This window comes from Mustelus asterias, chromosome 1 (genome assembly GCF_964213995.1).
Source record: "Mustelus asterias chromosome 1, sMusAst1.hap1.1, whole genome shotgun sequence".
Classification (NCBI taxonomy): domain Eukaryota; kingdom Metazoa; phylum Chordata; class Chondrichthyes; order Carcharhiniformes; family Triakidae; genus Mustelus; species Mustelus asterias.
Window position 1 is genome coordinate 121,337,776 of NC_135801.1, and position 26,154 is coordinate 121,363,929.

At 41.9% G+C, this 26,154-nt stretch overlaps 1 protein-coding gene across 7 annotated transcripts in view; it reads left to right on the plus strand.

Annotated features, from left to right (window-relative positions):
* slc7a2 (solute carrier family 7 member 2) overlaps positions 1–26,154 on the plus strand; it is a 134,278-nt gene that overhangs the window by 78,202 nt on the left and 29,922 nt on the right. For 5 of the 7 annotated variants that reach the window (XM_078217698.1, XM_078217709.1, XM_078217726.1 and 2 more), the window contains exons 2-6: positions 4,826–5,216; positions 6,106–6,261; positions 11,872–12,037; positions 19,470–19,606; positions 23,022–23,244. In XM_078217698.1, the coding sequence (XP_078073824.1) occupies positions 4,841–5,216; positions 6,106–6,261; positions 11,872–12,037; positions 19,470–19,606; positions 23,022–23,244 (1,058 nt within the window). In that variant the 5' untranslated portion in view covers positions 4,826–4,840. Of the gene's footprint in view, positions 1–1,308; positions 1,326–4,825; positions 5,217–6,105; positions 6,262–11,871; positions 12,038–19,469; positions 19,607–23,021; positions 23,245–25,632; positions 25,773–26,154 lie in introns of those variants that run through there. The other 2 variants (XM_078217745.1, XM_078217736.1) reach the window with 2 other exon arrangements.

The window sequence follows — 26,154 nt, forward strand, 5'->3', positions numbered from 1 at the left end:
ACACTCAAAATCAGTGGGTGGGGCCTATTCCTGCTGGAGAGGCCAGCAGCATAACACTGAGTGGGGCCACTGCGCATGCTCTGATCTGTCAGTGCTGAGATTGGTGCATGCGCAGTGGCCCTACACTGCCGACCTCCAGATTGCTGGCCAGCTCAATTGCTGGCCCCCCTGATGTGTGCAGGCCAGCCTCTCTCGCTGGCCTCCCTCCCTCTGCCTACGAGTGCAGAGTGGCAACAGGACCCCCCACCCCCAGCGATCTCCACCCCAGAGGCCCCACCCCCATTAGGCCCCCCCCTCTGGCTCCACCCCCTTGTCACTGCCTGATGCCTGATAGGCAATGCCAAGATGTCCCCTTGGGTATTGCCACTTTGCCCCTTGGGCAGTGCCAGGAAGACAGGCTGGCACTGCCAAATTGGTAATGCCCAGGGGGTATCCCCCTCACCCTTTACCTCCCAGGGTGCCTCCATGGCCCACCCCCCCCCCCCCCCCTTCAATCCTGCGGGGTCGGGATGCAAACACCGCTGGAGTGAAACATTCCTGGTGGGGGTGGGGAGAGGGTGGAGAGAATCTAGTGCATCCGGAGACTTCAGTCCTGGGCCCGCTAATAAGATGCTAATTCTAATTTAAACAATTTATATAGTTCACCGCCGATTTCTGGCATGGAACTGATGGTGCTAAAGCAGAGCAACGGGCTGGGAGAATTGCCCCCAACATTGGCGGATCTACGCTATTTTGACTATCATAAGCAGAGTTAAGGAAATTCTGCAGACTTGTGCCATTTTTAATGATAACCTTGCTCGTGGACCTTGGGTTGGTTGTGAACCGTTCTGGTTGGGGATCAGATTCAATCCTAAAAGAAGAGGAATTCTTCGTAAGCAAGACACAATTTTGAAGGATTATGTGACGGAGATTGACGACATTGAGTTTGGATGGACTGCTGAGCCAATTCATAAGATCTGTCTTAGTTGTATCTGCTGTTTAGTGTGTATTTCATCATTTATAATCAGCTGCAATTTGCCTCTTGATTCATGTTTAATTTCTGTTAATTTTAGGTTTTAGATTATAGGGGGGGCTGCCTGAGTTAGAATTTAGTTTTCTTTTGTTTGACTCTTATATGGTGAAAACTGTTGAAATTGTAAACCGTGGAACATTGTGGCTTCATTCTTTCTGTAACTAACTAGGATTTTGTATTTATTTATTTTTAAAGTGACTGGTCTTGTCCGAGATCTTATCACTATGTTCTAGCCCTCTGACGTATGGCACTCTGATAGCATTGATTCAGATTGCTGATGTTTCAGCTGCATGAAGAAGAGGTTACTGCTCTGGTAAATGGGACACAGCAAGGCAGATACAGTTACTGAAGGTGTAGTTTCTTGCTTAATATATGTAATATATAGATGTAATATCTTATTAAAATTGCTACCTGCTTCTTATTAGATGTGGTCAATATAGACATTTTATTTTCTCTGCAGAACAAGCACATTTGAAAAAATTGTGTTTTCCATAGCTGGAATTGGGAATTGTGTCTGTAATGGGCAACGTTACTGTGCATAGGTTAAATCATTTTCAGAAAAATCCTCCTTAGTTAGATACTCCTCATAGAATCATTTTGTTAGTTACAGAAGCAAGCATTTTTTAAATTAGCATGATTTCAGATCCAATTGCCTGGCTTTCTGAACACATTATATCTTTACGCGTAGCAAGTGTGCCCTTCAAACTTCATAAAGCACAAATAGTACATTTTTTGAAATATTAATGAAATGTGGAAAAGTTTGCGTGAACACCACTGTTTTACTTGGTTCTGAAACCTTGCCCTATTACACAGGCAAAGCAAATATTTGTACTTTTAAAGCTAAATATTTAGCCTGCTTTTGAACTCTATAGATAATGCTCTGTTCCTTAATATTGCAACTGAAATAAATGTTTTGATATGTAGAGCTGCTGGGCAGTAGTTTTTCAATGATTCGGAGCAATTAATTTTCACAGTTGATTTCGATGCTATAATGTACTCAAAGCTGCTAACTGTTTTGAAAGATCTCGCAACTTGACAGAAGCTTTTAGCTTTTGATGTTTTCTCCCAATTTTTCTCCTTTCTTCCTGTCTTTATTCTTACAGTGACGATAAGATATGCTGATATGAATTCATACATACCAGCAGGACTGTGGCTCCTTGCCCATGTAACTATTTCCCAATGTACGCAAGAGTTGGCAGACAAGTGACCTGCATGATGCGCCACAACAAAACCTAACCGTGACCTTGGGGACATGACAATTACACAGGTGCACTTTCCAGCAGGATCATAGGCATATTTTACGCTGCTTCCTCTTTGTTTATGGCTCTAGCTGGCACGTGATGTATTTGTGCATGCTGGTGGCTTTGCAAAGTTAGCAGGTGAATAGCTGGGCCACGCAGACCAGCTGCTTGAGGACCTGGATACTCTTGTGTAAACCTGCAGTGCAGAACTAGAGTCATAGAGTCATAGAGGTTTACAGCATGGAAACAGGCCCTTCGGCCCAACTTGTCCATGCAGCCCTTTTTTTTTTAAACCCCTAAACTAATCCCAGTTGCCCGCATTTGGCTTATATCCCTCTATACCCATCGTACCCATGTAACTATCTAAATGCTTTTTAAAAGATAAAATTGTACCCGCCTCTACTACTGTCAGCTTGTTCCAGACACTCACCACCCTCTGTGTGAAAACATTGCCCCTCTGGACACTTTTGTATCTCTCCCCTCTCACCTTAAACTATGCCCTCTAGCTTTAGACTCCCCTACCTTTGGGAAAAGATATTGACTATCTACCTTGTCTATGCCTCTCATTATTTTATAGACCTCTATAAGGTCATCCCTCAGCCCCCTACACTCCAGAGAAAAAAGTCCCAGTCTATTCAGCCTCTCCTTATAACTCAATCCATCAAGTCCTGGTAGCATCCTAGTAAATCGTTTCTGCACTTTTTCTAGTTTAATAATATCCTGTATAACTACACTGAGGTCGGAATGTTACGGCTGTTCACGCCGGTGGAATTTTCCCACCCGCTGCAATGAACGGAGACTTGGCTGGGCGCCAAATTCTCTGACCTCGCTTCAGCAGGAGTGTCGCGTGACGTACGGTAAGATCAGTAAGGGACCCGGGTTCAATTCCCAGCTTGGGTCATGTCTGTGCGGAGTCTGCACGTTCTCCCCATGTTTGTGTGGGTTTCCTCCGGGTGCTCCGGTTTCCTCCCACAGTCTGAAAGACGTGCTGGTTAGGTGCATTGACCCGAACAGGTGTCGGTGTGTGGCGACTAGGGGAATTTCACAGTAACTTCATTGCAGTGTTAATGTAAGCCTTACTTGTGACTAATAAATAACTTTAACTTTATTTTACTTTAAAGATCGCGCTCGAGTTAAATGATCTTTGTGGGAATAGCAAAAAGTACGAAATAGGTTTTAGTGTGCTGTACTTGAGTTAGAGAGGGGAATAAATATTGATGGTGTTAGCTAGCGATGTCAAAATATTGGACAGAACTTCAAGACCCCTCCCTAGCAGAAATACCTGCTGAGCCAAGTGGGTCCCAAATGGAATTTCTCTCTAAATTTGTGAGGTCAGGAAGAGTAGGGTGTTCCTACAGGCTTGAAACAAGCCAGACCTTTGGCTTTTTGCCCAATCCTCTAAAGATTAGGGACTCCATCCATGCCCATTTCCCCCACTGACATCTTTGGTCTTGTAAGACCAACTCCTCAGAATGACACCATAGTTCTGACAAACTCCATCACCACCCCTCAACTCTTCTAACAGTCTGCCAGCCAAACAATTCTAGCAAAGTCTAGCTCTTAATGCTGCTAATCCCCAAAATGTGCCTGAGGATTAAAAGTGATGAAAAAGCTCCAGACTTTCTTCAGTGCTACAAAATGTTATGCTGCCAACTGCAGTGTTCCCATGCCTTAATATCCCTGGTGTTGCTAAATTAGGTAAAGCACCCCCTGCACTGTCTGCACCGCCCCCCATCCCCCAACAAAGTTGTAAAAGCCATGAGTCATTCCATGCCCCAATGCCACTAACCAAGTACAAACAGGAGATGTATCTTGCTGAACCGCCTAGGACTCGATGTACAGAAGAGATAAAATTGAATATATAGCACAGGAACCTGTTGAAGAAATAGTTGGAAAAAAAATCAGTGGTGAAGATGCAATTTGACTTATTCAGTTGCTGTAAAACAGACGATGGCATTGGTATAACAGTGTACACTTTCCTGGTGTAACATTGTACACTGTGAGTAACATCCATATTCTTATAAAACAGTGTTGCTCTTCATAGTTGGATAAAGTACTAATGATAGAATAATAATTGTATCTTTATTGTATATTTATTGTGTTACACATATTCAGGAAAGAAAAGTATGAACCCATGGGCCTTGTCACTGACCTGGGTCAACTAACGTTAATATTGTTTGCAGATTCAGTGATACCAGGAAAGATAAACCTATCTTCAATATACCTCAAGCGTCATATACCTCAAGCGTCATTACAGTTTGTAGCTCCTAAAGCCAAATTAAACACAGCTGCCTCTCAACAGGAGAATGATACTTTGAAAAATAAAAAAAAAATTACAAAATGACATCATCAGAGCAATGAAAAAATAAATTCATCAATGTGTTTATGTAGGCTGCTGGGATAAAGGGAAATTTTCATTGTAGCAAAGATTTTGTTATGTAGATATTTAAACAAACATTCTTGGACAGTGGCTTGCCCTGACAATAAGCCAATAGCACACTGAAGAAGTTGAAAGTGCAAAAGAAAGTAGTCTATTTAAAGTGTCTTTAACATATTTTTCTCTTTATTTCAGCTCACCCCATCAAAGATGATTCATTGTGGTGCTGTGTGGTCTTTCACTCGCTGTTTAGTTCGTAGAAAACTCATAAACCAAAATAATCTTGAAGATACCAAACTATGTCGCTGTTTGTCTACCATAGACCTGATAGCACTAGGAGTTGGCAGTACTCTTGGAGCTGGTGTTTATGTTCTAGCTGGTGAGGTTGCGAAATGGGATTCCGGACCCAGCATTATCATCTCTTTCCTAATCGCAGCATTGGCTTCAGTGATGGCTGGTCTGTGCTATGCAGAATTTGGGGCCCGTGTTCCAAAGACTGGTTCTGCATATCTATACAGTTACGTGACTGTCGGTGAACTTTGGGCATTCATCACAGGCTGGAACTTAATTCTTTCTTATGTCATTGGTAAGTGTTTCTTATGTCCTCAATAACTAAGATTCACTTTCCATTTATTTTTGTGCATTTCTGAACCTTGGATTATCCAGGTGTTGCTGAAGATTACAATAGAAAATACATTAATGGCTATCTTAAAGTGATGATATTTATAGTTTATTGGATTCAGGTTCTGAATAAAGCTAGAGATCAACCATTCAGTTCAATGAGCTGCTAGGCAGGATTTTAAATTAAATTACTCCCTGCTTTATGTTCAGGTATGGTGATGTAGTCATTATGTTGATGAACGAACAGCTCAAAGTTCATCACTTCGTAATTGCAGTAGGCAGATTCCTGAAAATAAAATTGGTTGCTGGAATGTTACCAAACCCCAAGTTGGTTGGCTAATGGAGCCTAACCCTACTGACTCTGCATGATCACTTTAGAAGCCTTAAGAGTCAACTACAGTCAATTGTAAAACAATTGCTTCAAATCATTAAAATCATCATACTAAAGCAGTTCAGGACCTTTCTGGTAATTATGCTCCAGCTCCAATATGGGATGTGTCCTAATTTAAATAGCACTTGCACCTCGAAATGTTCAAACCATCCCACCACAAAATTTCAGAGCCCCTTTGGTGTATTGCCCCAGTGTCTCAGATATTTAACATTGCACTGTTCATCCCATAGCTGTTTATGGTACCTCTCGGGAAGATTGCTAGAATCTTGCAAGATGAATTATTTTGGAATATAAGTAATAGTTTTGTCGACTAATGGGATAGCCATTTTATTTATAACCTGGAATGTTGTTTAGATCTAAGCCACAATGATTCATCTCCGGAACATTTTGTATTTCTTAGTTTCTACAGGTTGCCAACAAAGCACAAATGTGAATGTTTAACATTGATTTGTTTTGCTTCTAGGTACTTCAAGTGTTGCCAGAGCATGGAGTGGCACATTTGATGAACTTGTTGGCAAGCAGATTGGAAATTTCTTTGGCACATACTTCAGGATGAATTCACCAGGATTAGCAGAATATCCAGACTTTTTTGCCGTGTGTCTAATATTATTATTGTCAGGTATGCTGGGAGTGAAGTTTTGGTATGTCATTTTAGAGTTAGCTAGGAATTATATTTATTATAAAGCTAATCATAGAATCCCTACAGTGCAAAGGCGGCCATTTGGCCCATCGAGTCTGCACTGACCACAATCCCACCCAGGCCCTATCCCATAACTCCAGTTATTTATCCTGATAATCCCCTCACATTAAGGGGCAATTTAGCATGGCCAATCAACCTACCTGCACATCTTTGGAGTGTGGGAGGAAACCGGAGCACCCGGAGGAAACCCAAGCAGATATGGGGAGAATGTGCAAACTCCACACAGATAGTCACCCGAGGCTGGAATTGAACCTGGGTCCCTGGCTCTATGAGACAGCAGTGCTAATCACTGTACTGCCTTATAAAACAGGGGAAATGTATGTTTGCTACTGCAGGGCAGGATCATATAGTAACATTTAAAATCATTAAGAGTAATTGGATTGCCTCTGGAAATGGGCACAGAGGATCATAATGGATGATCAACCCATACTCCATTGATTGGAATGCAGACCTACTTCATGCTACCAGCTCATTTCCATGACTTTTGCATTCAGAGAGCATTAACCATGCTATTCATTGTCCAGTCTCATCAGCAGATGGCTGACACCATGAGTAGCTAGCATCATTTAAAGGGGAGGTTCATTATAGAACATTATAGCGTAGTACAGGCCCTTCGGCCCTCGATGTTGCGCCGACCAGTGAAACCAATCTAAAGCCCCTCTAATCTACACTATTCCAATATCATCCATATGTTTATCCAATAACCATGCAACAGGAGACAGGAAATGGCCTTGGGTGATTATCCTGAGGAACTTACGGCCTAGAAGGCCTGGGGTTTGGACTGCACAATCTTGACACAGGAAATAACAGTCTGGCCAGGCTGAGTGATAAGCAAAACCAATAAAAGCTACCACACCGTATGCCTTCTTAACAACCCTATCAACCTGGGTGCCAACTTTCAGGGATCTATGCACATGGACACCCCGATCCCTCTGTTCATCCACACTACCAAGTATCTTACCATTAGCCCAGTACGCTGTATTCCTGTTACTCCTTCTAAAGTGAATCACCTTCTGGCTGGAGCTGGTGCTAGGAATTGTGGTTTGAAAAAAACCTGGCCTGAGAAAGAGTGAGGGAAGCCAGAACTGGGGTTAGAGTGGGCTCCAAAGTGTTTGGGCGCTGTACTAAAGGTCTTGGTAAAAGAAGTGGAAAGGAGGGAGATGTATTGTAGTATTCAGCCATCTGTACTACAATAGATTACTGGGAATGAAACACTACCTCAGATTTGACAGTGACTCTATGGAGCTGTGGTCTTCTCAGGATAATATTGCTCCTGCCCTGGTGACTGTGCCAGCTGTGCCCTTGGTTTTGCTTATCACTCAGCCTGGCCAGACTGTTATTTCCTGTGTCAAGATTGTGCAGTCCAAACCCCAGGCCTTCTAGGCCGTAAGTTCCTCAGGATAATCACCCAAGGCCACTTCCTGTCTCCTTCTCTGAAAGCCAGCAGTGTTCCACCAGCTTTTCCACAGCCGCCAGAGTAGCACCATTCAGAGCACTACAACAGGCAAAGGTGCATGGAAGACAGGTTCTAAGGGAAATCACAAGGGTGATTTGTTTAATTTTGTATGCAATATGGTATATTTTAATTTATAAATTTGGAATAGAACGTGTATTTTTTTTGGCCTTTATTTTTGCTTTTGTGGTCAAGAGGACAATGTTATGGCAAGGGTAAGGTGGGAGTGTTGGTGAATGGGTAATTGGAGTTGAGGTTGCTGGTATCACACTTGAAATAATTCAAGTGCAGCCTGGGTAAAACGGCTATCTAGATTGCATCCTCTCATCATTTTCCTCCTCTTCTGCCCCTTCCTCTTCCTCCTACTCCTCAATTTCTCACCAGGCAGTTAGTGGCTTGGGCTGTTTTCCTTCATGGCAAAGTTAGGCAGCATGCAATATAGCACAAGACTTGCTCAGCCCAGTACAATAGGGCTCCTTGAGAACAGCCCAGATCACACAACTGTTGTTTCAGAATGCCAATGGTCAGCCCTGCCCTATCAGATTTCTTGTGGCAGCATGTTTCTTATTGTATACTTGCTATACCTACTTGTGTGGATTGCAACTACAGTGATGAGCCAAGTTGTTAGTGGGTGACCCTTGCTACCTAGTAGCCACCCTTTAGTTTGCCATGATGGTTGAAATACAGCTTTTACAGAGGTTGAAGGAAAAATGAATACATCATGATCACCAGGATACTGTGCATTGAGTACACAATGCACTGCATATAATAAAAATGTTGAGGGAGTTGAATTCCTTTTGGTTTGAGTACATGGCAGAGCTGATATGAGGCACTTGCAAATCAATGTGTGAGCAGCCAATGGTACATCCCATCATTGGGAAGTCTGTAATCTATAGAAACTCTAGTGCTTAATTCAGCCTGCTTGTCTCTGAGAGAGAGTGACAAGAAGATCTGTTACTGGCAAAGTAATCCAGAGTCTTAGAGCTCAGCAAAGCATGCTTAATGAGATTTCATCTTGCAACTGTATCAGCAAAGCAAACTAAACAGATGGTCAGATTATGAATACCTGGCTGAGTTCCAAAACTCATTAATTGATTTGGAACTGTCGGAGGTTCCCATAGAATCCTTTCAGTGCAGAAGGAAGCCATTTGGCCCATTGAGTCTGCACCGACTCTCTGAAAGAGCATCTTACCCAGGCACACTCCGTGCCCTATTCCTCTAATCCTATGTATTTACCATGGCTAATCCACCTAATCTCCATATCTTTGGACACTAAGGGCATTTTACCACACATTTTGAAGGTTGTTAACACAGCTGCTAGTTTTATTTAATTAACAGTTGTATGAGCTTGTAAAAAAAAGGTTTATCATTCTTTGAACTGGTTCTTCAATGTTGGTTTGTTTAATTGACGAAACTAAAATAGGAAATGTTACATGGATTAAAGCTTTTTTGCAATGGGTGTCTGAGTGGCTGTTCTTGACAGTTTTGCGAGCTTGTAAGAGTGACTTTTTTTTTAAAGAGAATTTTGAATCAATGATTTTATTTTAATTTTGTGGGCATTGCCAGTGTATTATTATAGGGTTAATTGGTACTATTCTTAATGGATACTGTAATAATTGGTATGAAGGGGACACAGGTTGTATGGTAGATTCATGGGGGGCATGGAAGGGCTTTGGGGTGTGGGTGAGGAGTGAAGGGTGAGAGCTGGGGACCTAACAACCATGTTGAGAACTGAGCCAAAGTCCCAGTGGATGCAGGCTGCCTGTAACCTGTCCGCCTCTGCATTGTGGAATGATATAGCCCAGAAGGAGACCGTTTGACCCCTCGTGCCTATTCTTTTGAAAGACCTATGTAATTAGTTTCACTCCCCTCCTCTTTCCCCATAATCCTGCAAATTTTCCATTTTTAAACATTTATCACATTTCCTTTGAAAGTCCTGATTGAATCTGCCTCTGCCACCTTTTCAGGTAAAGCATTCCTTTATTAACTCAGTCAGTCTTTCATGAATTTGAACACCTCAGTTAAATCTCAACTCACCCTTCTCTCCTCGTGGGAGAACAATCCCAGCTTCTTTAGTCCCTCTCTGTAACTGAAGCCTTTCGACTCCAGACCATTTTAGTCAGTCTCCAATGCTGATGACTGTGACGGAGGGTCATCCAGACTCGAAACATTGGCTCTATTCTCTCTCCACAGATGCTGTCAGACCTGCTGAGATTTTCCAGCATTTTCTATTTAATGCTACTTGTTTTGTGTCACTGCCTGAGAATGTACTTCTAGCCCCTGGTGTTTATTTCAGAATGAGAGGCCGTCTCAGACAGTCAGAGAGATGAGATACAAGAGGGTTGTGTTTGTAGGGTTTTTTGTTTGTACTGAAAATTCAGTACTAATGAAATGTTTTTGCTTTTCTCAATCTCATACAACACTCCACCCCATACAACACCCCACCCCATACAACACCCCACCCCATACAACACCCCACACCATACAACGACCCACACCATACAATAAGACTGTTGTAAGAGTGTTTGAGTTTTTAAAAATAATTTTAAAATAGGTTAGAAGATCAATATCAAAAATTCTTTTGATTCACACAAAAATTGTCAGCTGCTTATTTTTCACTTTTGAGTTCAGGAGATTCGGAGAAAGCGAGTTGTTTAGTGATCAGTGACAGTAGGTATCCCCATGTTGAAGCTGAATTTTTTCTTTCTTCTATAATAGTGTTTGAGTTTATTTTTCCAAATAATTTGAAAAGAAACCATGGCATGCATTTAAGGAAATTTTTAAAGTAAAATTCGCATGATATAATAATGTATCAGTTGTTTAGCTGGAGTGGCTTTATTTCATTTATACAGGGATAAAGCATTTTTCTTTGCAAATAAATCAATTATTTTGAGGGCAAAGTCTTTGACATTTTTTCCAACATCTTTCATTGAAGTTCTTACTTCATTCAATGTCCAGTAGTGACACAGAACATCACCTGAGCCACCTCCTGTCTATCAGAGGTATATCAGAAAGAATACAGGGTAACCCAGCAATGTTGTAAACAAGGGCAGAATTCTCCCAGCCAGTGCACGGCAGGTTTGGTGGTGGGCTGGTGCATTTGAATCTGGTGGGAGCCAAAATGTTGGGAACTCATTGGCGTAAAATCATGTTGCTATTCTCGTAATGGCGGGTTGCTCTTCCTGCTGGCAGGTGACACAAATGCAGTTTGCATTTATTTGCATATTATGACTGCTTCTTAAAACAGCTGCCCACTGGCATCCTGATGTGGAGATGCCGGCATTGGACTGGGGTAAACACAGTAAGAAGTTTAACAACACCAGGTTAAAGTCCAACAGGTTTATTTGGTAGCAAAAGCCACACAAGCTTTCGGAGCTCCAAGCCCCTTCTTCAGGTGAGTGGGAATTCTGTTCACAAACAGGACATGTAAAGACACAGATTCAATTTACATGAATAATGGTTGGAATGAGAATACTTACAGCTAATCAAGTCTTTAAGATACAAACAACGTGAGTGGAGAGAGCATCACGACAGGCTAAAAAGATGTGTATTGTCTCCAGACAAGACAGCCAGTGAAACTCTGCAGGTCCAGGCAGGCTGTGGGGATTACAAATAGTGTGACATGAACCCAATATCCCGGTTGAGGCCGTCCTCATGTGTGCAGAACTTGGCTATCAGTTTCTGCTCAGCGACTCTGCGCCATCGTGTGTCGTGAAGGCCGTCTTGGAGAACGCTTACCCGAATATCAGAGGCCAAATGCCCGTGACAGCTGAAGTGCTCCCCAACAGGAAGAGAACAGTCTTGCCTGGTGATTGTCGAGCGGTGTTCGACAATCACCAGGCAAGACTGTTCTCTTCCTGTTGGGGAGCACTTCAGCGGTCACGGGCATTCGGCCTCTGATATTCGGGTAAGCGTTCTCCAAGGTGGCCTTCATGGACACCCCCCCCCGCCAAAACCTTTTGTGCAATAAATATCTAGGCTAAAAACTTTCTGTTGCACAGATATTTTCCTGTATGCGTGAGGGGAAAATAACGTACACTGATGCATTTATACTTTGAATATTCTGTGCACCTTAGGTCTTCTGTCATTTGGTGTGAAGGAGTCTGCTTGGGTTACCAAAATATTTACGGCCATCAACATCGTGGTTCTTATATTTGTTATTATCACGGGATTTGTGAAAGGAGACACTGAGAACTGGAAGATCACCGAGGAGACACTTATAAACTTCACAGCTATTACAAAGTAAGTTTTTTGAAAGGAACTGACTAAAATTTATTCCGATAGCTATTTATACATTTGAAACAGTTGGATCCTTAATTTGAGGAAGTGTTGAATCTTGCAACAAAACATTTTGTGGTTCAGAAATACAATTCTGGTTAATAATTTACCTTTCTGCAGTTAATGCAGCACATTGTGTATAGTGGTGAATGGCCTTTCTGTCAAGGATGGTTTTAAACAAAATAGGCCATGCACCTGCAGCCAGTGCATCAGATTGGTGCCCAATGTCAGGGAGTAGTACCTGACTTTTCAGCTGGTAGGTAGGGCCTCCATGAAAAATTCCAGCCTTTGGGCTTAATTGTAACACCCTTTGGAGAAAGGCTGGGAAGGTGTCAGTGCCTTGTCCGATGCCATTCTGTCAGCAGTGGGAATAATGGCAAACAAGTTGTCCACCCAGAAACTAATTGAGCCATGTAAGTGTCCAATTAAGGGCCACTTTCCATCTCCGGAGGGAATTTTCATGGGAGGACACCATCCAGTGAAATCCTGTAGCATTCAACGACTTCTAGGGGAGCCTCATTTTTGGTTACCCCTTGGCCTATGGTGGGGGCTCCCCCAGTTGGCAGTGGCCACCACTATGGCAACAGCACCACCTGCCTACAGAGACCTCCCACCCTTCAATCACCACGGCCTGCCTACCAGACCCTGGCTACCTCCAACTCAACTAAACTCTCTTCAAAGCATGGCCTTGATGTGTCCTTATCATCCAGGTGGTGACATTGGTGATGCTAAGACTGCTGAGATGATTGGGCCAAAAATTCTAGGGACTCATGCCGCTACCCTTAATAGGAACAGCAGCCCAGGTGGCACCCATTTGATTGAGAGTCACCAGCAAAATGTGGCTCCAGGTTCCACTGCCTGTGCTAGCAGGGTAGCCACTTGCATTAGTCCTGGTGGTGGGACCTTTGCCACCTTCACAAAATTCAGCCCATCATATTGATTTGTTCATTAAGAAATGTAGCACAAATACCTGGAGAGCCTGTGTAATAAGATGACGTCTGATCCAAGGTTTTGTCCTGCAGAAAAATTTCCGGGTGGATAATAATTATGGCAGATTACACATCATGGAGGATCCATTGTATAGTCTAACTTTAATGTCATGCAGTAGCTAGTTTTGGAAATACACTTCTCTGGTGAGGACTTCCCATTCAAAGGATATAAGTGAAACAAGCAAAATATTTTACAGTGCTTGCGTGAATGAAAACGCATAAAATCATTTGTTCAGCAAGAAATCTCCCAGTCCCAACAAATGCTTCTAACAAATTGCATAAATCATTTAATTACTGTTACATTAAAAAAGACTTGCAAATATATAGTGCCTATATACCTTTGGGAACTGAGAGGAAGCCGCCCTTCGTTGGAGCATCGTGAATTAGGAACCTGCAGGAGCTGGGAGAGGGTAAGGTTCAGGGCTATCACCTACTTTCAGGAAGCTGAGAGGAAGCTGCCCTGTGTTGGAGCATCGTGAATTGGGAGCCTGCGGGAGCTGAACGATTTTGTAAAACAAAACTAACAGTGACACCAGAGGAAAACAGAAATCTAATTGGTTGATGAGTTATTGTGGTAAGGAACTGTCTGTAAATAGCTGTAGCCACTTAAAATGAATTAAATGACACAAGCTGAAGGGATGGAAGGCATGGCAGGACCACTCAACCATGTGGAATGCTCATTCTGTAACATGGAAAGTTATGGACATTTACTACGGCTGACATGACCACATACGATAATTATCACCAGCTGCAGAAACCCCCAACAAGTTAGTTTAAACCCTCCCCAACAGCACTAGCAAATCTCCCCACGAGGATAAAAGTCCCAATCCTTCCAAGGTGCAACCAGTCCACCTTGTACAGGTACTATCCCTGTCACTGATCCAGTCCTAATGCCCCAGACATTTGGAGCCCTTCCCACACCATTTATCAGATATAGTCCAAATATGGAATAATGTTAAAAAGGCAGAATTAAAACTACTCCATCTGAATGCATGCAGTATTCACAACAAGGTAGATGAATTGATGACACGAATAGAGGTAAACCAGTATGATATACTTGCTATTATGGAGAGTTGGCTGCAGGGTGACCAAGGCTGCAAGTTAAATATTCACGGATATTCGACATTTAGAAAGTACAGGCAAAAAGGAGGGATGAGATGAGTACATTACTGAGAGGATCTTCGACTGGAAGAACAAGATGAAGAATCAGTTAGGGTGGAGCTAAGAAACAACAAGGAGCAGTAAACATTAGTATGAGTTGTTTATAAAACACCAAACAGTTGTAGCGATGATGTATTTATCCTGGAATTAGAGGTGCATGCGACAAGAGTATTAAAGCAATTATGGGAGACTACATAAAAACTGGGCAAGTCTAATGAGCACTAATGCTTGTGGAGGACGAATTCCTGAATTGTATTTGAGATGGTTTTCTAAAGCAGTATATTGCAGTACCAGCGATGGAACAGGACATTTTAGAGCTAGTATTATGCAATGAGAAATGGCTAATTAATAATCTTGTAGTAAAAAGACGCTTAGGAAAGAGTGACCATAACATGAGAAAATTTTCCATTAATTTTTAAAAATGTTGTAGTTGAATCTGAAATTAAAGGCTTAAGTCTAATCAAAGGAAACTATGAAAGTATGAGGGGCAAGTTGGCTGTGGTGGATTAGGACAGCACACTAAAAAATATGATGGTGGATAGGCAATGGCTAGAGAGTGGAGTGCCACAGAGATCAGTGCTGGAGCCTCAACTATTTATCGTCTATATTAATGAACTGGGCGAAGAGACTGACAATATTATATCCAAATTTGCTGATAGGTCTCATAGCCAGTTGGAAGAATACAAAGAATCTGCAAAGGGATATGAATAGGTTAAGCGACTGGGCAAAGATTTGGCAGATGTAACATAATGTGGGAAAATGTAAGCTTGTCCACTTTGGCAGGAAGAAGAAAGCTGAATAATACTCAAATGTCTCAAAACCGCAAAATACTATGAGGAATCTGGGTGTCCTCGTGCATTATTCATCAAAAAATTAACATGTAGGTACACAAGTAATTAGGAAAGAAAATGGAATGTTGACCTATATTACAAGGAGGATGGAGTATAAAAGTAGGGAGGTCTTGCTACAGCTGTAAAGGCACTGGTGGGACCTCACCTAACATACTGTGTAGTTTTCATCTCCCTACTTAAGGATGCTTGCATTGGAAGCAGTTCAGAGATTTGCTAGGCTGATTCCTGGGATGAAGCAATTACTTTATGAGGAAAAGTTGAAACATATTGGGCGATATTCATTAGAGTTAGAAGTTTGTTACGATCCCAGTTGATGTTACAACTGGACAGGAAGATCCCAGAATGGAACCCTGGCTCAAAAGACCACAACTTTTACTTTGTTTAGAAAATGTGGAGGAACAAAGACACAGACCACTAATTAGTTTTAACAATGCAGTGGCACAATGGTTAGCACTGCAGCCTCACAGCAACAGGGACCCAGGTTCAATTCCAGCCTTAGGCCACTGTCTGTGTGGAGTTTGCATGTTCTCCCTGGTGCCTGCGTGGGCTTCCTCCCAGGTGCTCCAGTTTTCTCCCACACTCCAAAGATGTGTGGGTTAGGTTGATTTGCTATGGAAAATTGCCCTTTAGTGTCAGGGGGATTAGCAGGGTAAATATGGAGATAAGGCCTGGGTGGGATTGTTGTTAGTGCAGGTTCGATGGGCCGAATGGACTCATTCTGCACTTAACATGGATTAAAAAGTATATCTTAAGCTACAAAGGTCTCAGTAATACAAAATCCCTTTAAGCACACAAAGTGGCTGTGATCAAATATACTCTCCACTCTGAACCCTAGTGAATTCTATGGATTTCTCCCCAGATGATTCTTATACCGTCTGCTACTTTGTCTCACTAAACTCCAGCTTCCACACGAGTGATTTCAAATTTTGCTTTCAAAAAGACACACTTTCAAATCTTCTTAAACGTGTCCATCAAGAATTTGCTTACAGGTTTTACACCTTCCCCCTTTCTTTATCTTCACAGTTGCTTCAATTATCGATTCCCAGATTGTATAAAAATGGCATCAAACCTTTGATTTATCTCTGAAATCTGTTTTCCCACTTTAAATCTTGTTACTGCAGCTATCTGTTTAACTCAGCCTTCTTTTCAACTCTGCTTGTCTTTACTGAACAGTTCTCTGTTCTAGTACCAATAATCTTAGGCTTCTAGGAAACTTCTCTTCATTTCTTTAGTTTCCTTATCTATCTGGACCTTAGCTTCTGCACTTGTTTTCTTCACCATGACTCCATGGTTTGGCTTTTCTCCTAACAAAGCAGAGAGAGATGTTCCCCCTCTAGCCTCCTAAACCAACTGCAAACAAGTGCAGCTAAAACTGAATTGGAAAAAAAAACCTTTCTACCTTAAAAGGGCCCCAATTGCTAAGCAACAACTTTATGCTTGGCCAACTTATTTATTTTTTCATGCCCTAGCCCTCTTTAAGCATAATAGAAGCACAGCTGGAACTGAGCAAAACCCCACACATACAAACACCAGTGCTCAGCATGAAGCTAATGATAGATTTATCTTTCCTTACACAGAAACACTAAACACACTTTAAACTATACCTTATTTCTATTATTTAACAATACAAATGTAAATCCCTTAAAACTACAGTATGAGAGGTGATGTTATTGAGGAGAGACTGGGCCGACTACATCTATTCACTGGAGTGAATGAGAGGCAATCTCATTGAAACATATAAAACTTTGCCAGGGCTGGACAGACTGGATGCAGGAATGATGTTCCTCTTGCCATGAGGCCTAGAACAAGGAGTCACCATCTTGGGAAACTGGGCAGGCCATTTAGGACTGAGATGAGGAGAATTTGTTCCACAGAGGGTGGTGAACCTGTGGAATTCTCCTCCTCAGAAGGCTGTAGTAGCCAAATCACTGAATATATTTAAGAAGGAAATAGATTTCTAGAAACTAAAGTCATCAAGGGCTACGGCATTGCTCTGGAGGATCAGTCATGATCATATTGAATGGCAGAGCAAGCACAAAGGACCAAATGGCCTACTCCTGCTCCTATTTTGCTATGTTCCTACATGTAAGATATGTTCCGACATATAAGATTCTGAGGGGGCTTAACAGGGTAAATACTGGGAGGATGTTTTCACTTGTGGGAGAATCTAGAACTAGGGGAAACAGTTTAAAAATAAGTGGTCTCCCATTAAGATAGTGATGAAAAGTAATTTCTTCTCTGAAGGCCATTAGTCTTTGGAAATCTCTTCCATGTGGAAAGTGGAACCTGGGCATTGAACATGGCTGAGCTGGACCGATTTTTGATCCACAAAGCAGTTGAGAATTATGGAGGGCTAGCAGGAAAGTGAGGTTAAGACCATAATCATTTCAGCCATGATCTTAGTGAATGGCAGAGCAGACTCAATGAGCCAAATACTCTACTTCTTAGACCTTTCAGAACAAAGGATGCCTCAAACAACTTTACAGCCAATGGAGTACTTTGAAAGTGTAGTTACTGTTGTAATGGACGAAACATGGTTGCTAACTTGTGCACAACCAACTCTCACAGCTATCTGATCATAACCAGATAATTAGCATTTTGCATGTTATCAATTGAGGAATAAATATTGGCTAGGACGCAAAGAATAACTCCCCAGCTTTTCTTTGAAATAGTGCCATGGAATCTTTTACAGCCTCCTGTGAAGGCAGATAGGCCTCAGTTTAACATCTCATCTGAAAGACCACACCTCTTGACAGTTCAGCACTGCCTTAGAACTGCATTGGTATGACGGCCTAGATTTTTGTGCCCAAGTCTCTGGAGTGGGACTTGATTCCACAGTCTTCTGACTCAGAGTTTGTTGAGTTTGTTTCTCTAAAATGAAAACTGCTTACATGTTGTATACGGAGATGCTAGTTTTTTTTTCATTCATTCATGGGATGTGTGCATCGCTGGTTGGACCAGCATTTATTGCACATCCCTGAGGCATTTAAGGATCAACCTGTGGGTCTGGAGTCACATATAATGGTGCCAGGTAAGGGTGGAAGATTTCTTTCCCTAAAAGGACATAAGTGAACCAGATGAGTTTGACATGTCAGCTGCAACTCTCACCAACTTTTACAGATGCACGATAGAAAGCATTCTTGCTGGTTGTATCACAGCTTGGTATGACTCCTGCTCTGCCCAAGACTGCAAGGAACTACAAAAGATCGTACATGTAGCCCAATCCATCACGCAAACCAGCCTCCCATCCATTGACTCTGTCCACACTTCCCGCTGCCTCGGAAAAGCAGCCAGCATAATTAAGGACCCACGCACCCCGGACATTCTCTCTTCCATTGGGGAAAAAGATACAAAAGTCTGAGGTCACATACCAACCGACTCAAGAACAGCTTCTTCCCTGCTGCTGTCAGACTTTTGAATGGACTTACCTTGCATTAAGTTGATCTTTGTCTACACCCTAGCTATGACTGTAACACTACATTCTGCACTCTCTCGTTTCCTTCTCTATGAACGGTATGCTTTGTCTGTATTGTGCGCAAGAAACAATACTTTTCACTGTAAGTTAATACAAGTGACAATAATAGATCAAATCAAAAAATCAATAGTTTTATGGTCATCATTAGACTTTTCATTCTAGATTTTTATTGAATTCAAATTTTACCATTTACCATGGCAGGTTTCTGAACTCGGGTCCACCCTTGGTAGTCCAGTGACAATGTCACTACGCCACTGTCTCCCCTTTGATTTTGATTAAAATATCATGGTTTATTTATATAATTTTGAACAGAAATTGCAAAGTAGAGAGAGAGAAGTACTTTTATGATGTGCCAGTATATTATTCAAATAATCGTGCTAACTCCTTTTGTCACTCAGCATTTAAAACTATATCGTTCAATTTCAATGTTATATCAAAAGAAAATATAACTTTAAAAATGAGGTACCAATTCATTAATTGGATTGTGACATATAACAGTCTCAAATAACAAAGTGTAGAAGATGATTAGTAGAACACGTTGATTATGTCTTAGCATAAAGTTCAACTCTGTACAGTACATGCATTTCTGTTATTGCCACATCATTTTGTACATTGAAGCCTAAAAATAAACCATGGGGTAAATCTTCTGGTCCCACTCACCGTAGGAATCATCGCAGATGGGACGGAAATTTTCACGGACCATTAAAAGATCCGTTGACCTCAGGCAGGAATTTCCATTCTCGGGGCGGGTGGGACTGGAAAATCCCACCCTGTGTTTTCATAGACCTGTCAAGTTGGCTAAATATCAAGCATCAGAACTCATTTTTTTCAAAATGATATTTCATGAGTGAGTGAAAGTTGAATGTGTCTAAATACAATGTACTCCACCCCACCCCAACCCCTTTCCCTTTGTTTTCTAGCAATCTGTCATCTTCAGAGAACGTCACCAGCAATTATGGTATCGGTGGTTTTACTCCGTATGGTCTAACTGGAACATTAGCTGGTGCTGCTACCTGCTTTTATGCTTTTGTTGGATTTGACTGTATTGCTACTACGGGTAAGAACCACGGGTAAATCAATCACTGCATTGTTTGGTCTGATAGTTTATGCAGCAGCAACCTGGTCAGCTATAGACAATTGCACACTACATGCATTTGAACACTTTTCCCCCAAAAATATACTTCATTCATAAAATTTGTAAAAGTACGTTACAAAACATTTCAAGTTTAAAAATTACAGAGCTTGCAATGAAATTCAATTTTTCTTCACACAGCAACTTCCATCTGAGATGCATTAGTACAATTTCAAGACTCAGTGGCTGGAATCTTACCTCCGTTCACACCGGCGGGACTTTCTGGTCCCCGTGCAGTGAGCAGAGATTTGGCTGGGCACCAAATTCCCCATCTTTGCTGCAGCGGGCACGGGGTGTGAACGGCCAGTAAGACCGCACCCTATATATTGGCAACGTACATTCCATGTCAGGCATACAACCTGAGAGATTCTACACAGTTTCCATCTCTTCCGTGTAAAAGTAAAGTTAAAGTTTATTTATTAGTCACAAGCAAGACTTACATTAACACTGCAATGAAGTTACTGAAATTCCCCTAGTCGCCACAGTCCGGCGCCAGTTCAGGTCAATGCACCTAACTATGGTTTAAAGGCTTTAGATAGCAACCTTTCCCCATTGTGTCTCATTGGCAGCTACGCCAAACTTTAGTGCATCCCTCAGCATGTAGCCCTGGACCTTGTAAAGTGCCATTCTACAAAATACACTTGAGGACAACTCTTTGCACCGCAAGACCAACCAAAGTTTCAGGCAGAAGCTTGCACAAAGTGAGCATGGATCAAATGTCTGATCCACGTAACACCATATTTGTGCTCCCTTTTAACTGTGGCTCCTCACTAAGAGATTAAATTTCCCTTGCAATTAATTGTTCGTCAGTTACCCGATGCAATGTGGAACTATAACTGACGATCATAATTTCACAAGTCTATCCCGTTAAAGAGCTCTTCTCCATGCAATTAAAATTCTAGGCTTGGCCCCATAATTATTTCTTTGTCAGTATTTGTGTTGGTTAAGATGAGTGAGATTGGTGCTCTGAAACTAAATGCTTTTCCTTCTCTGCCATTCATTGTCATTATCAAATGTGTATCAGCTTAGGTTCAAACATTTCAATTCTGCCCCAATAATGTGCTTAGCTCCTATGCCCACTGCGTACTCTGCTACATAAGTCTGATTTTTCATCTTTCATTTCATAAACCATGATCATAGTTTTGGCCATGTAAGCCTGGAACTTGATTTCCCCTGGTAGCATATTGATTACTGTTCTTGCATTTAATTGCATTTAAATAGGTAACTATTGTGTTAAATAATACAGAAAGCAGTCTTCCACAAAACATGTTAACCAGTGTGCTAAGCAATGAAATTACCCTCTCTCTACATCAATTTATGACAACTTGCAGGTGGCTTTATTCTGCATTGGCATCCATTAGAACTGAGACAGAATAAACACATTCTCCAAGACTTCTTCATTTTCTCAAAGGTGATTGCACACTGAAGAACATGCAAAATATATTTTAGTTTTGCTTCTTAAATTATGAAGAAAATGCAAGGAATTTTAACATTCAAGTAGTTCCAATTCTGGAGTATATTACTATGACCTATCTTTCACTGTAAAATCCAATTAGCACATAATTCTATTTATTGTTACGAAGCAATAAATACTGGGGCGGCACGGAGCACAGTGGTTAGCACTGCTGCTTCACAGCTCCAGGGACCTGGGTTCGATTCCCAGCTTGGGTCACTGTCTGTGTGGAGTTTGTAAATTCTCCTCGTGTCTGCGTGGGTTTCCTCCAGGTGCTCCGGTTTCCTCCCACAGTCCAAAGATGTGCAGGTTAGGTTGATTGGTCATGCTAAAATTGCCCCTTAGTGTTCTGATAGTTTATGCAGCAGCAACCTGGTCAGCTATAGACAATTGCACACTACATGCATTTGAACACTTTTCCCCCAAAAATATACTTCATTCATAAAATTTGTAAAAGTACGTTACAAAACATTTCAAGTTTAAAAATTACAGAGCTTGCAATGAAATTCAATTTTTCTTCACACAGCAACTTCCATCTGAGATGCATTAGTACAATTTCAAGACTCAGTGGCTGGAATCTAGGTTAGAGGGATTAGTGGGTAAATACGTAGAGATAAGGGGGTAGGGCCTGGGTTGGATTGTTGTCGGTGCAGACTCGATGGGCCAAATGGCCAAATGGCCTCTTTCTGTACTGTAGGGTTTCTATGATTCTAACTGTATGTCCCTCAAATTTCTTTGGTGCTGCTTCTATGCCAAAGAATGCTCTATTTAATATTTTGCATCTACTTACTTGTATCCAAAAGCAATAAAGTATTTGATAATTCTGACCTAAAATGTATTGACTATTAATTTATATTCCAAATATCACTATACTTGGCCACATATTATTTGCCAACCCTCTATGGCCCTTTATGTACCATACACCGACTGACGAAACATTCAAATGTGCTGCTCCCATACCTTTGGTTAATAGTATGTCGTCTACAAAGTAACAAAGCCAATTTTTTCTCTCCTTTTTTCATGTTGTTTCTCCACCTTTTGGTTCAAACACAAATGCGAAACCCCTCTTCATCATCCGAATGAGAGCATGATTGAGATTGGCCAGGATTCTCCCAGTCCACTGCACTGCTTGAACCTGTAGCAGAGCTGATTATCATATTGAAATGAGGATTTCCATATGATTAGTGGGCCCGGGACGATATTCTCTGGGCCCGCTAGCATCTCCCCCCACTCCCTCGCCCGGAGTGGTTCCCTCCAGCGGCGTTATGACTGCTCCCCACTTACGGAGAACAGGTGTCCTCAGCTGGCTGGTGGGAACAAAAGCTATTAAGGCCCACCCCAGGAGGTCGGGGGTAAGGGGTGGGGAGATTGGGGCTATTCGGGCGGTGGGGCGGAGGCATAAGGGCTGGTCCGGGAGGACAGCAATTGGGGGGCCGGGGAGGGGTCGGAATGCCATGATTTGGGTGGTTGCGGGGCAGGCCAGTGATGGGAGGGCCCCTGCGTATGCAGCAATCTCTGCTCTGACAGATCTGTGCCATGCGCAGTGGCACATTTAGCATTATCCTGCCACCCTCTCTGACAGGAATAGGCCCTCACCCCCTATTTACCAGAGAGAATCGCGCTGTGGCAGAGTGTCGGAGATTACCTCTGGTAAGTATGCCCAAAAACCGGGCGGGAAATACTCCCATTGTCCCGCACGTTGGGCATTGAGGTTTTTTTTGGGAGAATCCCAGCCACGAAATTAGTCATCCGATGAAAGTAGAGCAGGAGCAATTCTGAGGAATTTCCTGGGTTTGGGTTTTCTATCATCAACTTGTCTAACAAATCTCATCTTGACATGCAAATATTTACGTTAGAGCTGTATAATGTTCTTTGCTACCATTCCAGGTGAAGAGGTGAAAAATCCCCAAAAGGCTATTCCCATAGGAATTGTGACTTCACTATTGGTTTGTTTCTTGGCGTACTTCGGAGTTTCAGCAGCACTGACCCTCATGATGCCTTACTACCTGCTGGATGCAAGAAGCCCCCTTCCCGTTGCCTTTGAATTTGTTGGCTGGGGTCCTGCAAAATACCTGGTGGCGGTGGGATCCCTTTGTGCACTATCAACAAGGTATGAAAAGAAAATTCCGTTTTCTTTCAGAACAGATCAATTAGAAATACTTACTGTGTAATATTCATACAATCACGCATTAGATTTTGAAATTTTGCTTCCTTCAACTCTCCCAACCTGACAACCCTAATGTAGGATTCAGTAACATCAAGTTGAAGTTGTTTCATAATTAATCATCTTGAAATTGTGATGGTTGTTTAGTGAGGAAAGGGCTCTTTTTTTCTAAAGTTTGCATTGAATTGTAAATATGACTGTTGGAGCATCTTATCATGTTCTGTTCTTCTACTGCCACTCCCACCAAGGTACACTCCTCTCTTGCCCTAGCACTGCACTTAAATTGATTTAATAATACCCCAATTCTCCCTAAACCTCTCTTTCCATGTAACTATCCTATTCATATTCATGGTCCCCCATTTTCTACTCGATGGTCATCATTGCAACCAGGATATCTCCTTGTATGCTTCATTACCCAAGACCTCCATTTTCTTTCATCCTGCCCTTTTCTGCGCCCACTGCTGTTGTACACACTTCTCCATGTCATGTACCACGACACCTTCAAACTTCCAGCTGTTCAGTTTTTGGCACTCCATTTGCCAGAATGTTGTCTATCTGCTCAACTATTCCCTTACTATGGGAATGTTGCGTAAAATGGGCTGCAGGAGAATAGACTCCTGTTATACACAATATCAGAGTGAGGCTCCTGAGCCAGACCAGGCGATGCTTGTCAGAGTTGACCACCATGGTGCAAACTATCACCATCACAAGATGGATGACTACCACCAGTATACACCTTTTCATTCACAATGTTGAACAGGGAGAGACCTGAGATTTTCCAGACAGCTGCTGATATGACAAGATCAGGCCTTGGTGAAATGTTTGTTTGTTGTGATATCCTTAAGGAGAAAACAGTCTCCAAAACTCCTTGGCATGCCTAACACTGCATTTTTCTATCTCCACAGCTAAATAAAATCAAATCAAGCTAATTTGTATGGTGTGATTGCACTGTGGGACTCTACATAACTGTTTCCTGTTTGACGGCATAAACACAAATCATGTTTGGCCAACCAAAGGTTGTCTAGTGTGTTCAAGTGGTTGAACACAATGAAACTTTAAAACTACTTTACTTATTAAAGTAAAAAAACAGTTCTGAAATCCCATCTTAAGTAAAGTCATGGAAAAGTCAATGGTTTTAATTACAGTGGCAAGGTGGAGTTGCCCTAGAATCATTCATGTTTAATCCCTTGCAGACAGCATTGATGAAGGCCGATGACAATGGGCATATCATTGTTCTTGATGAATTAGAGATTAAAGAATCAGGAGTTAAAAAAATGTCCTCAGGACATTTCCGAGATTAATCTATTTCAAATACGGTTACTTTTCTGATCCTCCAACTTGTCCAAAGGACAACATTATGAACTGAGGGGGCGTCCTAATTTCCAATCACAATTTTGGTGGAGCTGCTGAAGAAATGGCTAAAAATGTTTCTCCAGAGGTTCTGATGAAGTTACAGTGGGAGAAAGTTCAAAGTACATTTTATATTCAGTTTTAATTCCTCGGCTTCTGCCCCATCTCTTGAAGCTGCAGACTCTTTCTAGGGTCTGAGCCCAAAAGGGATTGAAATCCCCCTGCACCTTGGCTTGTCATGAGTGTTGGACATTAACTTCTTCTGCAGAGCTGCCAACATATTCAAAAATAGTTGTGTTGCAACCTAATGTCTGTGCATGCAAACACTTTCTGTGGAGTCCCCTGAATGTTTTTTTAAAATCCACATCCCTGCCTCAATACCTCAGGCCAAAATATTGAGGATAATGGTAGGTCCCCAAATGAGATCAGCTAACTTGATATAGCATCTGAAATTAGAATATGAATCATAGAATACTACAGTGCAGGAGGCAATTCGGCCCATCAAGTCTGCACCAACCACAATCCCACCTAGACTCTATTCCCATAACCCATAGATTTACCCTAACTAGTCCCCCTGACAGTAAGGGGCAATTTAGCATGGCCAATCCACCTAACCTACATCTTTGGACTGTGGGAGGAAACCAGAGCACTCAGAGGAAACCCACGCTGCTTTATATGTCTGCAGAATTCACCAGGCAATACCCACTGTGGTATTGGTGCAAATCAATATGCCATATTTTGATGTTGTAAAATGATTCTGCATTCATTTTTTAAAAATGCTTGTCATTTTATTTGGAGGCGGGGGTGTGGGGGGCGGGGGGGTAGAAGAGCTGAGTAGATTATGAAAACCACTGCCCACTGGACAAGGAGAATTTAGGAATTTATGTAGAGCCCTAAAGTGAATGTCAATTTTTCATTTAATTTACTGCATACCGGCTGCGACTCTGATTTGCGACCTTCTGCATGTCTTTGCTCTTCATTCAGTCTACTTGGTTCCATTTTCCCCATGCCCCGTGTTATCTATGCTATGGCTGAAGATGGGTTGCTTTTCAAAGTTTTAGCCCACATCAATTCTAAGACGAAGACTCCAGCTATTGCTACAATGTCATCAGGTGTGGTTGCAGGTGAGATTTTATGGATGGGTGGAAGAAAGAAAGTAAAAAGGGAATTTATGTTAAACAAGCAAATGTAGAACAAAATTGTCAGATGGTCAGTTTGCTAATTCTTTGCTGAGTCTGATTTTAAGATTTGAATTCTCATCCTCCAAGCCCCTGCCACTCTGATCTCTCCGCCCATGGGCTCCTACACATTCTAATTAAACTCAACAGAAGTTCAAGGAATAGCATCTCCTCTTTTGATGAGGTACTTTACAGCCTTCTGGACTCAGCACTAAGTTTAACAATCTCCAATCATAACCATTACTCCCTTTCTTTTGGACAGCAACTGTCAGTAATGATGTTGCTGCTGTCATTTACACTTCCTCTGGACTCATTTATGTTTTCCCTC